At 39.8% G+C, this 16771-nt stretch overlaps 1 protein-coding gene across 5 annotated transcripts in view; it reads right to left on the bottom strand.

The window, feature by feature from the left end:
• rnf44 (ring finger protein 44) overlaps nt 1-16771 on the bottom strand; it is a 27929-nt gene extending 11158 nt beyond the window's left edge. For 2 of the 5 annotated variants that reach the window (XR_005006488.1, XM_036561482.1), the window contains exons 1-11: nt 16646-16771; nt 7817-8015; nt 6748-6780; nt 6067-6289; nt 4669-4788; nt 3604-3777; nt 2383-2547; nt 1879-1994; nt 951-1038; nt 702-823; nt 491-590 (exon numbers count right to left, since the gene is read on the bottom strand). Coding sequence is in view for 4 of the 5 variants with exons in the window: in XM_036561482.1 (XP_036417375.1) it covers nt 491-590; nt 702-823; nt 951-1038; nt 1879-1994; nt 2383-2547; nt 3604-3777; nt 4669-4788; nt 6067-6289; nt 6748-6780; nt 7817-7923 (1248 nt within the window). In the remaining variant the exon portion in view is untranslated. Of the gene's footprint in view, nt 1-490; nt 591-701; nt 824-950; nt 1039-1878; nt 1995-2382; nt 2548-3603; nt 3778-4668; nt 4789-6066; nt 6290-6747; nt 6781-7816; nt 8016-9953; nt 10445-16645 lie in introns of those variants that run through there. The other 3 variants (XM_036561483.1, XM_036561484.1, XM_036561486.1) reach the window with 3 other exon arrangements.

The raw sequence follows: 16771 nt of genomic DNA, 5'->3' as shown, positions 1-16771 counted from the left end.
GGCTTGGCTGTTTTAAAGGGCCATTCTAGCCTAAGACTAGAATTTAATATATTATTTGTTGTGTTATGCAGTATTCTGTAGTGACATGTAACCCCCAGTATAGTCTGCACGTCCACTACTATTAAAATATGTTGCATAAACCAAGCAAAGTATTTTATTCATTATTAAAAATGAACTCCTTCTAGTAGCAGGTTGCCATTTTTGTTGCAGCACTGTAGCTAGAAACTGATGACCAATCTCACAGCAGTTACTACAAAACACTTTTGTGGGCAGAGCATGAACAGGTTAGTCTTAATCCTTTCTGAAGTCTATTTTACCCCACTGCACTGTATTATCATTATTATGTTATAAAGAGGGTATAAACTGATGTTATTCATAACCATGACCCTTTCAGAAATTAACAAAACAGTTTAAATGTCTGCAGTGTGGAAAAGTGCTGGAAGGTCCCTATCAGTCCCTAATGTCCTACGTGACTAATTGATGCACTTACCTTTAACCATTTGTCCACACACTTTGCATGAAACTCGTGATTACAGGGTAATACTCGAAGTAGCTGCCTTGACTCAAAATCACTAAAGCACACAACACACCTGTAAGGAACAAAGACAAACAGTATTGTATGGTTTACGTTTTGATAATAGGAGTCCTATCAAAGCAGTGAAATTTCACATTGTGGTTACATATAAGCATGTATCACTTACAAAGTTTGTTCAGATTGGTGATTTTCTGAATTGAACCTGTAGGATGGAAGCTGTTCTATGTCAGCTTTTGTCAGTCCACGAGGTTTAGCCTCCCCGAGCCGTTCAGCAAGGTTTAGTAACGCCTGAGGCAGAAGACACAATGTTGATCACATGCTCTCCGAAAATGATGCTAGTTGAGCTTATTCTGGAAACTTGTGACTTGGAGTAACACAATATGAAAATGGCACCCAGTTTAGTTTTTGCACTCACCTCATAATTCTCCATCTCCACATCATCCACGTCCAGATCCAAGCTGATGGCCGGGCCCACAGCAGTCGGAGGCACAGGAAGCATTGAACTGTTCACACACAGAATGTAACACAGACATGTCAACAACCAGGTACACTAGTTAAAGGCAAACCTGCATGTCCAAAAACCAAAACAGTTATACAAAACAGTTTATAGTTGAGGCAGCAGATCTGTTAAAGGAGAACTTTTATTTATTTTTCAATATAGGGCGATATTTAAACGACTAAAGCAGGGGTGTCCAATCTTATCCGCAAAGGGCCGGCGTGGTTACAGGTTTTTACTCCAAACAAGCTGAAGCACACCTGACTCCACTTGTTTGATCAGTTGGTCTTCAAACATTTCATCAGGTGACCTCCTGCTTTGTTGGAGTAAAAACCTGCAGCAACACTGGTCCTTTGCAGATAAGATTGGACACCCCTGGATTAAAATATGAACAGTCATTCTGAGAGGTTTGATGAAAAAAATGGGTTTTTTATGGCAAAACCTAAAGAATTTTTACCAATATTTTACCATTAACATTACATAAAAACTGTTGGTTCACTGGTCATTTTGGTTAGTAAATAAGTTCCTATGACAACCACTGTAAAGAAATATGAGTCAGTGAGTATCTCTACAGTGAACCATATAACATCATATCTCTCTGAATGACTGTTTACATTCTCAACCACTGAATTATGCAGACATTTATACAGAAAAATGTGCTGGGATCTGGAATGGAAACAAAACGATGGAACAAAATGTGGTTGGGTTCCTAAGGCATCACATATGAATACTTCAGAATTCAGCTTAATGTTCTGGCTGTTGAGCAGCTCATATTAAAAAAGCAGTTAATATATTATGTATTTTCAAAATGAGCATTTGGGTATGCAGAAGGAGAGAAAGCTCTTACAGGAAGTAAGGTAGGAAGCCAGGGTAGTAAGGTGGAGGTGGGGGTGGTGGCGGCAAAGGCTGCTGTAACCGGTATCTCTGGCCACTCCCGCGCCTGGGCAGCACATGTGCATATGGCTGGAAAAACAGATAGCACAGAGTGAGCGCAAGTTCTACTTGCCAAACTGCCTAGGAATACCAAGAAGAATCTTAACATGGAGATTCTTAAGTCAGAAGCAAAGCAAATATTTAAATGTCAAACATTTGAACGTTTCTGGGTCTTAGTTAATACACAAGGAAATATGTAAGATGGGATACTGCCTAACCTTAACTCACTACACCTTCTTGGAGATGTTTGAAAAAAATGGGACACTGTCTGAAACATGCACATAGCTTGGGTACCATATGGACTAGACCAGCCTGGAGTTAAATAATTGACATATGGTTACATAACTAAGGATAATATGCACCATGTACTGTAGAACCGTTAAAACAAAGAAAACAAATCTCAAACAGGCCAACTCACCACTCCGAAGGGCAGCTCTTGGTGGAGGGGTTCTTGAGGGAGGTACTGGAGGGGCACAGAGGGGGGCATGGCTGCTGGTGGGTGATGGGCAGGAGGGTAAGAGAATGTTCCCAAAGGATGCTGGTCTCCTCTCAGGTCCACTTCATTCTCCACTCTCTGCAGAGGCTGACAGATAAGAACACTGGTTCACATCTCAGAAAGTCACTACATTTCAGTGGAATAATGTACTGTGGTTAACAATGAATGAAAGGTAATGGAGACCAAATAGCATGAAAGTATCATGGTAGGTACTTATAGAACAGTAAATACCAACTGTGGGTTACTCATTTTTATTGTTATTAGTAATAGCAATGGTATGGGAAATACTCCGTTTAATGGGCCAAGAAACATTTTACATAGACCTTTCAAGGATAAATAAATGCCCCTAAAATTCATGTGGTAATGGTAGAAATACAGTGAATGAAGAGTCTGTTAAAGCTGACACAGATGTGTGCAGACAGCAAGGTGAGTCAAAATCAGCAATTCAGCTGCTTAACATTTACAAACCTATGGCACTACATTGGGAACACTGCAGACACAGTGTTCTCAAAACAATGAGAGTCCAGACCTCAATGTCACTGAATGTGTTTGGGATTACTTGGATAGTGAGAGGCAGAAAGTGCAATGAACGCAGAAAACAAAATTAATAATCTGTACTTATAATGACTGTTATGACTGGAAATTAAATAGACAAAGAGTCATCTTTTGCACAGTTCTGTGCAATTCTGTGCAGTTCTTCTGGTTCAAAAACACTGTATAGAAAATATTACATGGGTCATTTGCACTATTACAATAAATTAATGGCACTGAATTAAGCCTTTGAAGCATTTGTCAATTTAATAGCAGCTGAACGTTTAAAAAAAATGCACCGGTTATGTGCAAATCTCACCAACCTCCAGTACAAAGTACACACTAAAGTTCCAGCATGGCCGGATTTCATTATTAAGCTTAGCACACTCCTTATGGGAACATAGTAAATGAAATCAAACAGTGTTGTGCAGCGTTGATTTATGTGCATATATGTATGCCATTATATATATATATATATATATATATATATATATGAATGCCTGTATAAATGCCGATAGAGTATGGGTGCCCAATCTGACTCTTGGACATCTATACACTCTGTGATATAGAGCAAGAAAGGGGTCATTTTCGTAATCAAGCTGCAGGTCTTACCATCCGTGGGTGCTGTGGCTGCAGGGGGACGAACTGGCTCAGAGGGGCCAGGTGAGGGGGCTGGTGAGGCGGCACTGGAGGACTAGGGTGCAGAATGAAGTGCTCGCTGGAGATCAGTGGCGGAAAGGCTTGGTAAGACACTGGCAAGTGCTGCATGGTACATGCCTGAATTAGCTGCAGAGCGGAAAGAGAGTAAAGAGAAAAAAAAACAATCAAATCTAAAGACAGTTCCTTGTTTTAGAGGGCCATCTGTATCTTCTCTTACTCGGCCATAAAGCTTTTTCATAGAAACTTAAGCAAGCAGTAGTGAACAAATATTGTAAACATCAACATATTCAATCACCATCTGACCACAAAAGTAGGCAATATCTCTCAACTCTACAAACATATTTCAATTAAACTGCTTTCTAAGAGCTTCGTTGTTTACAGGCTGTGAAACAGCTGCAGACGTAACTGCACTCACATGACAAACCACCTTATGATGCTTGTCTGCAAACAGCAAACCATGAAGAGCAAATCGCGTTGAAAAGTCCTTAATCTGGTTCGATCACAATACAGACTGGACAGTTGCTTGATCACTACCATCACAGTGCGTACACTGACATAATACAAGGGTGGTAGGTACTATGTTGACAAGACAGATGCAATGAGTTAAGCAGATGACAAAATCAGCAGACATTATGATTCGCTTCAGTATATATTTATGTGAAAGAGATAAATAAACAATGCACAGTGGCTGCTATGACGGCCTGGACCAAATGCACGAAAGGAACTGTTCGACCAAAATGTTCTGATGGCTGATGAAAAATGGCAGCTAGCAGCCTCCAATTAAAATGAGTTAACTGGCATAATAACGCAGTCAGCTTTCACTCGTCATTAGCCACGTTACCATGTAGATGTTATTGCCTTTTGGTCAAACTGTTCTTTTAAGCTGGCGTAAAGCTGGAGCGGTGTGATACAGTAAGTGCGCTCTACACAAACTTCACTGACATTCCAGCTCTTCCTTTTCAAACTCACAGGAGGAGGAAGGCAGCAGAGCAGAGAGAGCTGTCCGCTGAACATTACCGAGCATGCTGGGAGCTGCTGGGCGTTGCACGCTGGGATCGGTTGCCCCGTGTGGATGGGAAAACCGTGGGTCGTCACCGTGGTTACTGTGTAAGATATTGGAACTGATCCTTGATGCATCTTGGGGGGGAAGATACAAGAACATTATTTAGAAAATGAAATGAAGTGAATATTTAGATTTAAAAAAAAGAATGTGCTCTAATGTCAGGTTACTCGATAAAGGCAATGGAAACATACAGTCGAGACTGCACGCAATTTGAACATGCATAAAAACATCTTGGGGCGCATACTTGTTCCATGAAAGAACGTTTTGTGCATTTCAGCTGCCACTTAACACTGGGTTTTTGTTTTTTTGTGATATGTTTGCAGTTTGTTCTGAATTTCCACACTAGAAACTAGTGGAGTTTGTCTGGGCCATGGCTCAGGAGACCTTTGACAACAGTAGGGCAGTTGCACTGCGTCGAGGATAAGGAGTAGGGTTGCGCAATGAATCTTTTTTTTATCGCTATATTTATTCGTTTGAGTGCCTGTATAAAAATAACTATATACTTATTTGTTTTTTATTGCCTTTATAGAAAAGGCTGTTGAGGTAATGCTGACTTTCTCAGCCTTTCAGTGTACAAAAAATGTGCTTGCAATTCTCAGTAGCTGTTAGTATTTCTTTTTATTTTTCACAGTACTGAATGGGACTTCTACAATTTTGTCTTTTGTTATTTGCTTAAAGGAAAAAAAATTCTGTTTACAGAAAAAGTCTGTCACATCCCATCAGAAGCACTCTAGTTTAATAATTTATTGCTTCTCGTGTAGTCATCGTGACATTCAACAGCTTTATTTAACATCATATTTTACACCAATATTGTACTTTTCACTGTGGTAGTCTGACTGGGCCGAGGGTGGGAAGAATTTGAGTCTGACTGGGCCAAGGGTGGGAAGACTTTTTGCCGCATTAGTGGAGTCCGACTGGGCCACAGGCTGGGAGACTTTTTACCATAGTAGCAGAGTTTGACCGGGCCACATTCCAGGAGACTTTTCACTCGGGTGTCGGACACAGCCACCACTTTTCACTGCGGCAGTGGTGTTTCACTGGGCACAACCTGGGAGCTGTGTATTGAACTGTAGTCTTATTGCTATTGTAAATAACAACATTATTTATTTGTTATTTATATATATGGTTATTGTTATTGTACTTGGGTTTGGAAAAAGGCACTGTATAAATGCAATGAATTATCATCATGTTATCATTACGCTATGATCTTATTTTGTACTTTTGCAAGTACTGAACTTGCAAATGTCAAGGTATCGCAAGTTTAACATTTTTGTCATATCGCCCACTGTTACTGTACACAAATACTTTTATCCCCAAACACATTTCAGCAGCCCTGCAGGAGCGCAGCCCACCTGTTCGTGAAGATCCACCATGATGGAGCTTTGCTGAGGCGGGTGCGTGGCTGGATGGAGCATGCGTGGTGGTGCGCTGGCGTGGCTGTACTGCCTTGACTCCTCTAGAGGAACGTGCTGATGCTGCTGCGAGAACACAGGATGGTGAAAGGTCTCATCCTGCCGTAGGGAACCGTGCAAAACAGGTCTGTCTCGCTGTCCCCACTGCCGTCGCACTGGAGGACTAGAGTGCGAGAACGCACACAGAAGAACAAACCCCCCACACACACAGACACACACACGCTTTACCACCAAACAATGTTATCTCACTTAATTAGCATTCTGCATAAGGTGGGAAAACACACAACTAGAGACCTTCTATTTTTCCAAATGGCACGAACTGAGCCATATTGTTTATACAGAGCACAAAAATGTGTTGAAATCATTTTTGGTATCTGAAGTACAATAATATGTAACCATAATCAATATTTGTTTCAGCCAAAATCCATCCCTCTTCAAGCCAAAGAGTTCCAAAGTAGTCTGGTTGCACTTTTAAACTTGATAAAGAGTGTCTTAAACTAGTAAAAGAGATTACTAGATATTTCTAGAGAACATACTAGGTTCTCCTAGCCTGTTAGTGTTGTCACATAGCTTAAACACATGATAGCCTTTGGCTATAACTACAACAAGCTCATACATCACCTCAGTTGTCTAAGGAGCCTGTTTCCCAAGCAACTGAAAACAGGAAAAAGACTTTAGTAAATCCTCAGCTATATAAACTTTTCATATTTACACTTACTTAGTTACTTGACTTAGTTTGAAAGTTCGGGTAAGAACCAAGGGTCTCATCTTGCTATTTGTAGCAAATATTTTCATCCAAAACATTCATTGTTTGAAAGCTGCTCAGTAGGCTTCCTTGACTGTGCACGAATGTAAAATGCACAAGTGGCAATCCATGCAATTATAACATACATAATTATACCCATATAACATACATACCTTTTCTCTTTCTGTTTTATTAAACTTAGTCTTAAAGTAACCTGATCAGATTAAGGGTGGTAGGGAGCATTTGCACACTAATTTATATGGAATTATTTTGCTGCACAAATGCTGTACACAGGAACACAGATACTGCCTCACAAAAGAAACTTGTTGATTGAGGGATTAGAGTTCAGTCGCAGAAAAACACAAAAGTTGCCACGTCTGAATTGTAACTTATTTAAAAATGCATTTAACTGTCAAAATGCATTACACTGTCTATTTAACAGTCAAAGTAAATATGAATTTCTGATTCTGTTCTGAAGAATTTAGAATGATTACCAGAGGAACGTATCACAGCAAAGAAAATGAAAAGTGGATAAACTGCTCTTGTTGCTAATGATGTTGATCATACACAGGTATCAATGGCCGACTGTTTGGAGGTTGTAAATCAGGTTTACCGTTTCTAGATGTTGCCTCGTCAACGCGAGTGCCTCTGTAATTTAGTTCAAAAAAAGTTTAACTCTGTAAAAAGTTCAATTTCTTCACACACTGTGTTTAACACTGATACTTGGAGTCAAAATACAAATTTTGAATGTATTTTTTCTGAGGTTATATATTCTATTATTTTTAAATATTTAGAAATCTGAAAGGCTAAAACAGTCATTACGACACTGTGCTGAACTCTACAGAGGCTGAGTTGGGCTTCCCTGCACCAGACTATGCAGTGCTCAAGCCCAAACATAAGCGATGCTGAGCCAATCTATTGGAAGAAAGGCAACGGCTGACCCACCTTCTCCTGAGGTGCACAGGCGTGTTGCAGGGCTCCCCGAGGAACCTCCTCTGGTTTAAGGGGGCTGTTGGCGGCCGCCTATTCACAGCTATTTCCCATGGTCGCATTTGTGACGTCGTGCCGAACGAGTCACAGCTGGGGGTGGCGGAGCAGTAGTGCTAGAGGCACTTGGGTCTCACAGCCTCAGATTGTCTTCAGTCTGTCAAAACACAAACTAGGAGAGTTGAGCAAAAACAAACATTTCACATTTATTATCAGCATCAATGTACGTATGATTAAAGAAAGGTATGTGACAGACTGACTACAGTTCTTTCCCTTTATTTTAGTGTATTCCGACAGTACTGCAACAACAGGTAGCACTTTACTCATTCAGGGTTATTTAAACTGCATTAAATTCAAAATACATTTTCTAAAAGCAGCTCTTTAAAAAGGAAACTCCACCGATTTCTTCAAAAATTCTACATAATTAAATGGTTGAGATGTAAACAAACTAATTTAGAGTGGTTTCATGTGAAATGCTCTGTTCTAGACAAACTTACTACATCTCAAATTTTCACAGTGGTGGTAATAAGAATCAGACATCCACCTCTAAAAGCTCCCTCACAAGAAGGTTATTAGAAGAAATGTTTAGATACATACTGCATGATGTCAGACATTGTTTTATGGAAGTTTTGTGATAAAGGTTTGGTTAAAAAAAGTATTTCAATCCATTTATTTTAAACTATTCATGGCGGCGGAGTACATGCAGGGTATTGCAAGGCAAAAGAAAAACTTATTTTTTCAGATTTATGACTTTTTTACCATCAACATTACATATAAAGACTCAGAAGACACATGTAGGTTCACTGGTGGTTTTGGATGGTAAACATGACCCCTGGTTCCTATCACCACCACTGCAAAGAAATATTAGTCTCTCTAATGAATCATTTCACATCAAACCACTCAGAGTGACTAGTTTTACATCTCAATGACTGAATTATTCAGAAATTGTGAAAAATTGGTGGGATTCCCATTGAATTCAGCCAGCATCCTGGACTGTTTACCTTCAAATAGGCCCTAAACTGACCGTGCACAGCATTGGCTATATGTTTTCAGGATTGCAGCTTTCACATAAACCAACGGAAAAAACTAAAACAGGTACAGCAGACTCTCAAAGTTGTTAATAACGAGGAACACTTAAGGTGTGGTTGGCAAAAGGCGGAGATAATCTGCTGGTGAGACTCCAGAGCTGGTTAGGCTCGTACTCCAACAAAGCGCGGACGGCCATGTGCTCATAGACAAAGCAATAACAAAGAGGCGACACCAAATGAGCGCCAGCCTGGTCCAGCCCTGCTCTGCCTGTGCAAAAGTGCACCCAGTGCGCAAATGAACCACGTTTTACATGGAAAAATACTCAAGAGTTTGAGATTTTGCCTTAGAATTCAATATATGGTAGGTTCTTGCAGCACTTAGTCCAGCTATACGTGAGGAAATGAGGAGCCAGCCAGCACAAAGACAGTGCAGCAGCAGTAGCAGCAGCGCATGTGGCTCACTTTGTTTGGGTTCGCTAGTGCTAGCTGCAGTCTTCTGAGGCCGATAGCTTTAATGCCTCCGAAAAGCGAATAAAAGTGGCGGTAAACAAAAAAAAAACAAAAAACACCGGCATGAAAACGAAACACAAGACCGACCACTACTTCTACTACCGTTACTCATTTCTCACGAACTGTTTTTAGCGCAGACTGTATGCAAACAAGCTCAAACAGGAAACGTAAAACGAAGCTGAAGTTGGCTTCCTAATCGAATTTCACGTTCCACCTTAAATGGTGCAGCAGTTACATTCTGGCGCCTCGCGCCAGAATGTAACTGCTGCACCATTTAAGGTGGAACGGGTACATCAAACAAGAAGCTAGCTTCAGCTTCCTAAAGTGCAATGTAGCAGGTTAGCTTAGCTGAGCTGTATTGTTTATGTCCAAGACTGGGCTTTAGAGAGCTGAAGCTGCTCTAAATAATGAAGTATGTCGTTTTGAGTGTGCTTAACGCCAACGACAAAAGGCTAGCTAGCTATGTATGCTAGCATTTGGGTAATTTTGGTATTTTGTCGCGAATAAACCAATTAACGTTAACCTAGCTGGCTGGGCTAAAGTGCTTGCTAGCATACCTTACTTGTTTTCAACTCAGGCGCGTCCCTTGCAGTTCGGCTGGTGGCTTTAATAATAAAAAAGAGTTGCCTTTTGTAAATAAATAGTCCTAATCCAGCCGTTAGCAGCTCCACATCAAGGTTCATGCATGCTTCACTATTGGACTAACGTTAACGTTATCCTCCCTCTTTTATTGTCCGTTTACTTCCTTTCGCATGAGGCTGCTGCTCGTTAACGTTAGCCTTGGTGAAGTGTTCATGTCCAACACGGGCTTTAAAAGATGGGAAAGTCCATCAGCGCTGGAGGTTTATTCCTTTTGTTTGGGTTGGCTTTGTCCATTCCCGAGTTAACAGACAGAGGCGGAGATTTTAACTGTTTCTTTCAGAATCATCGCGTCTTCGCGTTTCAGCCACATTTAAGTCGCAACATTCCACTGCGCGTGTTGTCATTCTGCTGCTGGGGTCCGTTTGCTTGTGAATGAACCGGATCTTTGCAAAGAATCGGTCGAACCGACTCATCAGCTCAGAAAGAGTCTAACTTTTTTTTGTAGTACTTAAAGGGGAACTCCACTGATTTTTCAAAATTTCAAAATTAATATGTGAACATAATCATCCATAGTGGTTTGATGTGAAATGCTTTGTCGTAGAGAAACTTGCCAAGTCAGAATTGTTCACAGTGGTGGTGATAGGCACCAGATGTCTGAAGAGTTTAATGCCTCTAAAAGCTCCCTCATAGAAATGTATTACATTAAGTGGTTATGAATGCGCTGCCTGATGTCTGAGACATTGTTTTATGGTAGTTTTGTGATAATGTTTTGGTCTAAGATGTATTTTTAATCAATCCATTATTACTAGTGGAAGGATACATGAAAGCAAAATAGTTCCCAAAGACAAGTTTATTGTTTTTTTTTTTAAGATTTTTTAGACATCGGGACCCCTGGGTCCTATCACCACCACTGTAAAGAGGCGAGTAGGTAAGTTTGTCTAGAATGAGCGATTTCACATCAAATCACTCTGAATAACTGTGTTTATGTAGAATCTCAACCACTGAATTATGAAATTTTGAAAAATAGGTGGAATTTCCCTTTAAGCAATGTGTGCTTTAGTGTTTTAGGTGGAAGACTTTTTCTAATAAGATTCCAACACAATTTAACCTTCCAAAATTTCTGCAAAACATACCACATTGTAATACATTCACAACAACCACTCAATCATGGGATGTGCAATGATACAGCATTCCTATCGTTATCTGCAGATAACCACTTATAAAAAAAAATATTGGCGCTGGACCAATGCTTAGATCTGAATGATGCATTTACTGTATCCGGGAAGAGCAGAATGTTCTGCTAAAAGTTTGCATTTCATTCATTTGTATATGTCACATTTGTCCATGATACTAATTTAGGTGGTTTCTATGTAATGTCTATCGGCATCAGCATCGACAAAAGCCTCTGATGCATGTTTGTGCCATGTGGGTCTAACTCTGTCCCAATTGGTGCATTTGGGGACCTCATTAGCACATGCCTGTGAGGGTCACAAGGCCGCAAGACGTCCCATTTCTCATTCTGGGGGTCAAAAGTGGCTGTGCACCTTTTGGCGCAGCGTTTAAACTTCTTGCTTAAAGTTGCTTGACCGACATGGCAGAAAAGAAGATATTCAGGTGTGGATTAAAATGCATTTGTTTATTCACTTACAGTCTCATTGAGCTGCAATATGCTTGCAGTCTAGATTGCTGATAAGCTAATTAGCTCATTTACAAAAAAGGGAGAACAATCATGAACATAATCTCTGCACCAAAATGCAGACAAACGCAGGGGACAAGAATAAGCTCGACAAAATCTTCACGGATGTTAGATGCACTTTGCTGAACTGAACATCACTGTACGCAGAGCAGAATGACGTTTTAAAACATACTGTTCACTCTCCAGTCCTTACATGGAAACTAAGCTGCTTAAACAGGCTGTTTCGAATTCACTGCTTTTTTTTTTGAAAACCATGTCATTTACATATATATGCCTATTCACTTTAGCTCCACCCATTCTTGCCAAAGTTATAAGGAGTGCTGCTTTTCTAGAACAAGAGCAATACAGAGCAGCCAATCAGAACTCATTTACATATATCAGTCTTAACGGCACAGTAACAAAAACAGTCTTCTTAGATCTAAGGCATGAAGAGAAGTTGGAAAAATGGTCAAGTAAAAATGAATCACTGGCTGTTGACTCTCCACTTCCGATGGTCTTTAGTCATACAAAGACCCCTCACACCCCAGTCACCCTCTCTTCCAGTGGGTTTCATCTCCGAGGAGACCAATAGTGAGAGCTCTAATGACTCGGACCAACAGTCACCTTCACAGCTTGTTTCCTCAGGCCATTATCCTCCTGAACAAGGAGGCTTCTCACATCCTTCTGCTTTAAGCTGCTGCACATGCACTTTATTACACAGACTGCAATATACATAATCACTGTATATCCAGTAAGTCTTCTGAATGAGAGCCTTTCCCACTTTCCTATATTGCAGGCAGTGCACTTTAACTTTATAAATTACAATAATGTACATATTTTATAAATATGCTGAATAATTCTTTCAGCTATAATCTATATATGTAGTTCAGTATACATACATATGCGCACATATTTTATATATATTTGTGTGTGTGTGTATATATATATATATATATATATATATATATATACACATACATGTATATTATACACACACACACACACACACATATATATATATATATATATTTGTCAAATAAAGTTCCTGATTCTGAACTACAACCATTTTCTAAAGGCATAAACCCAAAAATTTTATAAATGGACTATCAAATAAACTATCAAAAACTGTAGGATAAGGGCCTTTTAACTACTCGGTCTGCACCCCAAAACGAAAATACATTGCTGAATCAGTCATTCACTGAAGTGTCTAAAAATTTGCAATGGAGTCCGCTGCCAACAGCGCGTACAAACACTGGACATCAGACTTGCTCACTGAATTGAACAACATTGTGCATGAAGAGGAGAAAAGACAAATAAAAGTTCACTTTTTAATTATTGTGGACCTTAAATTCAATTGAAAAGGTATGAATGGGACGAGAAAAGCTGATCTGACCAAATGAATCGAAAATGAATCGTTTGAGTCAGACGTCCAATTCATTGAAACGGACGGTTCAAAAGAATCGGATTCATACAACTGAATCAAACTTCCCTTCACTGCCGTTTACGGCATAGAGCGTGACGTCAGGGTTCATTCGTAGCCCCGCCCTCTTCCACCAACAAGCCACGCCAATGACAGAGGGAGCAATGAGTGACAGGTCGTTTAACAAAACTAAACGACCACAATGTGATATTTTAGAGGCCTACTGAAACTTCAGACTTCTTTTTTGCACTGATTTGCTTTTTGCTATCCAACAACTGATCCAAACCACAGCCAAATAGACTCGCAGTGGCAATGAGCAACTGATTCAACTGCCACTCTAATAGTTATACAGTGAATTATTACACAGATAATCTACATAACACACTAGTAAAAATATTTTGTATGTTAATAATTGTTGCAGCACTGGGTCCTGCGATATGATAATTAACGAAAAAGGCTGCAATTATCACCTTCCATTTGGCAGAACGCCTGGCGCGTCTGAATCAGGCTTTCCCACTTCTAACCTCAACTGAGCAAATGTTCTGAAGAATCACAGATCTTCACATGATCTGACAAATGCAGTCTGCACTCCTTTTTCCACACTCATATCATCCCGCTGCCCCATTTTTTAAAATGTCATGAAAATATCATTCACTGATATATTTTCCTCTTATTGTTACTGCAAAATATGGTTCTATGTCCTTGTCCATTCTAAAGGCCCTATATCCCACATTTTACTGTGTCTTATTTCCCCTGAGGTCCATGTATGACCTCATTTGTGTGGGTTTATACACCAAAAACAGTCAATATATAATTTTGACACAATCTCTCTTTATCCCTTAATCAGGCTGTTTCTGTTACTGTGCCTTTAAGACTGAGATATGTAAACAATCTCTATTCTGATTGGTTGCCCTGTACCATGCTTTGTTCATAAAGCAGTCTGGACAGAAACACTTCTAACTTTTGGAATAAGCTGTAGAATGAATAGGTGGATGTAGGCAAAAGTAGTTTATGTGACATCACAAATATAGTGATATTAAAATAGGCAATTTAGTCTTCATATGTGGACTGTATGGACTGGAGAGTGAATACTTTTTCAAACTATTATATGTTTTACTTACTACATTAAACTTTAACTAAGAAACTAAGAAAATTGGGGAAACTTTATTTTTCCATGATATGGGACCTTTAAAGCATAAATAATGCCAAATGAAAGGTTTTCCAATTAGGAAATCACCAGATAGTTGAGTTTAAAACATCTCATGCATCTGTTTTCTATCATGCAGATATGGCATGCAGTACAATGAAACAATACCACTGAGTTACAATAGATTTTAACATGGCAAGTAACTTTATATAGCCTACTATTAGAAGTGAGCATTAGCAGTTACAAACACTGTTAATTAACTTATAACAAACAATAATACACCTATCTAGCAATTAATTAATATTACCATAAAGCTTGCCAGATGTGTGGACTGACAGTTTATATGTTAAATTGCAAAATGTCTACACAATTAGCAAATAGGATTCTTCAAAATCTAAAGCCAACATGCATCAGTTTCTATAAAAATGCAATGGGGAATATAATAGTGGTCTCTTAAAGGGGAATTCCACTGATATTTCAAAACTTCTGCATAGTTCAATTTTTACAACGTAAACAAAGTAATTCAGAGTGGACGGATGTGAAATGTTCCATTTTAGAGAAACTAGAGTCAGGATAGTTCAGAGCTGTGGTGATAGGAACCAGACGTCTGGGGAGTTTAATGCTTCTAAAAACTAACACACAAAGTTATTACATGAAATATTTACATTCCCTGGTGCCTGAGACATTGTTTTATAATAGCTTTATGAAGATTTTGGCCTAAAAATATTGTTTTAACTTAATTCTTTTCATGATGGGCAGGTACATGGACAGGCGTTGTAAGGCAAAACAGTCCCAGAAAGTAAACGTTTTGGATGTACTACCGTTTTATTATTAATATTACACATATAAACTCAGAAGACACGTCTAGGTTCTCTGGTCATTTTGTATAGTAAATAAAATGGCTCTATTTGTCTTGGTCCTCTGGTTCCCATCATCATCTGTGAGTGAGAATTGTTCGCAGTGGTATTGATAAGGACCAGATATGGGAAGAGTTTAATGCCTCTAAAAGCTTACTCACAGAAAGTTATTACATTAAATGGCTATATATATGCTGCCTGATGTCTTACACATTGTTTTATGATAGTTTGTGATCAGGCTTTGGCCTAAAACGCCTTGTTAATCCATTTTAATGCATCCATGGCAGAGGGGTATGTGCAAGGCATTGTAAGGCAAAATAGTCCTTCAGAACAATGTTTGTCCAGATTTTCCACATTTTTGCCATCAACATTACATATAAAAACTTACAAGACACGTTTAGGTTCACTTGTGGTTATGGATAGTAAATAAAATGGCTATATTTGTGTTGTATACATCTCGACACCTGGTTCCTATCACCTCCACTGTAAAGAAATCTGAGTCTGTAACTTTCTTTATAATGAACCATTTCACATCAAACCACTCTGAATGTCTCTGTTTACATCCTAAGGACTGAATTACTCAAAAATTTTGAAAAATCGGTGGGATTCCCCTGTAATCATGCAGAATTTTTCAAAAAGCGGCGAAATTCCTGATTTAAGGTAGACAAATGTCTACCTTAATACAACTGAAGCACATTTATATATTTTTTTTTTCTGAAATAAGCCTCTAAAACATGTTTGTTCACGCTTTATCTGCAGACTGCAGGCTGAACTGAACCTAAGCAGTGTTGTTGATGTGCAGCCCTGTCAGTGTTAGCAGTAGCATTAGCCTGTTACGTAACCCTTGCGCCAAACGGGCAGCCGGCAAACAACACAGGACAGTGTGTGAAAACTAGGACTGTGGACTCAAACCGGCGAACAGCAGGCAAAGACAACTTTTAAAGACATGAATAAGCCTCAGTAGCTGGAATGAGGAACCAGACTGGCCACCTGAGAGAACCTAAGGCGCCATACTTGCAGTATATGCTCATGTTTTCTGACGAGACTGAAGTTGGCTTCCTATTCGAATTGTCCCTTTCCACCTTAAATGATGCAGCAGCTACATTATAGCCCTCGGCGCCAGCATGTAGCTGCTGCATCATTTAAGGTGGAACGGGGACATTCGGACAAGAAGCTGGCGAATAAGAAGCTGTTATTTTCTGAGTCATTCATTTTCGGAAGCATTTCCGTTACATTCACCGCAGAGCAGAGATAAAGATAAAAAAGATACGTTAACACGAATTCATCTTGGGTTTGCTCGTTTTCTAAAGGGGGGCTTATTTTTCTTAATTTATTTGAGTACAGGGTCGTATGTGTTTTAACCTCCGAGCAGAACTAAATGAGAGGCCGCCGTCTGTTGATATAAACACGACCTCGGCTCTGCCTCCCTCTCGCTCTCCCAGCAACAACACGGCAAAGGAGGGGCAAACAGACGAGACACACACGGGAGCAAAGCGCACAACACCCCCCCTTCCACAACCCCCGACCGCAGGCCAAACGCGAGGGGAAAAGCCGGGACAGACGGTTACCTGATTGTTAATTTGCGCGCATTTCAGTCACCGACATTTTCTCTTTTTGCCGTGTAATCCATCGCCCCGTCTCTCGGCCACTCGGTGCGGCATTAACGTCCCCGGCTGCCTCCTGCGAAATGGAAC

The sequence above is a fragment of the Colossoma macropomum genome, unplaced genomic scaffold (assembly GCF_904425465.1).
Source record: "Colossoma macropomum unplaced genomic scaffold, Colossoma_macropomum, whole genome shotgun sequence".
Taxonomy (NCBI): domain Eukaryota; kingdom Metazoa; phylum Chordata; class Actinopteri; order Characiformes; family Serrasalmidae; genus Colossoma; species Colossoma macropomum.
This window is presented reverse-complemented; position numbering and strand designations above follow the sequence as displayed.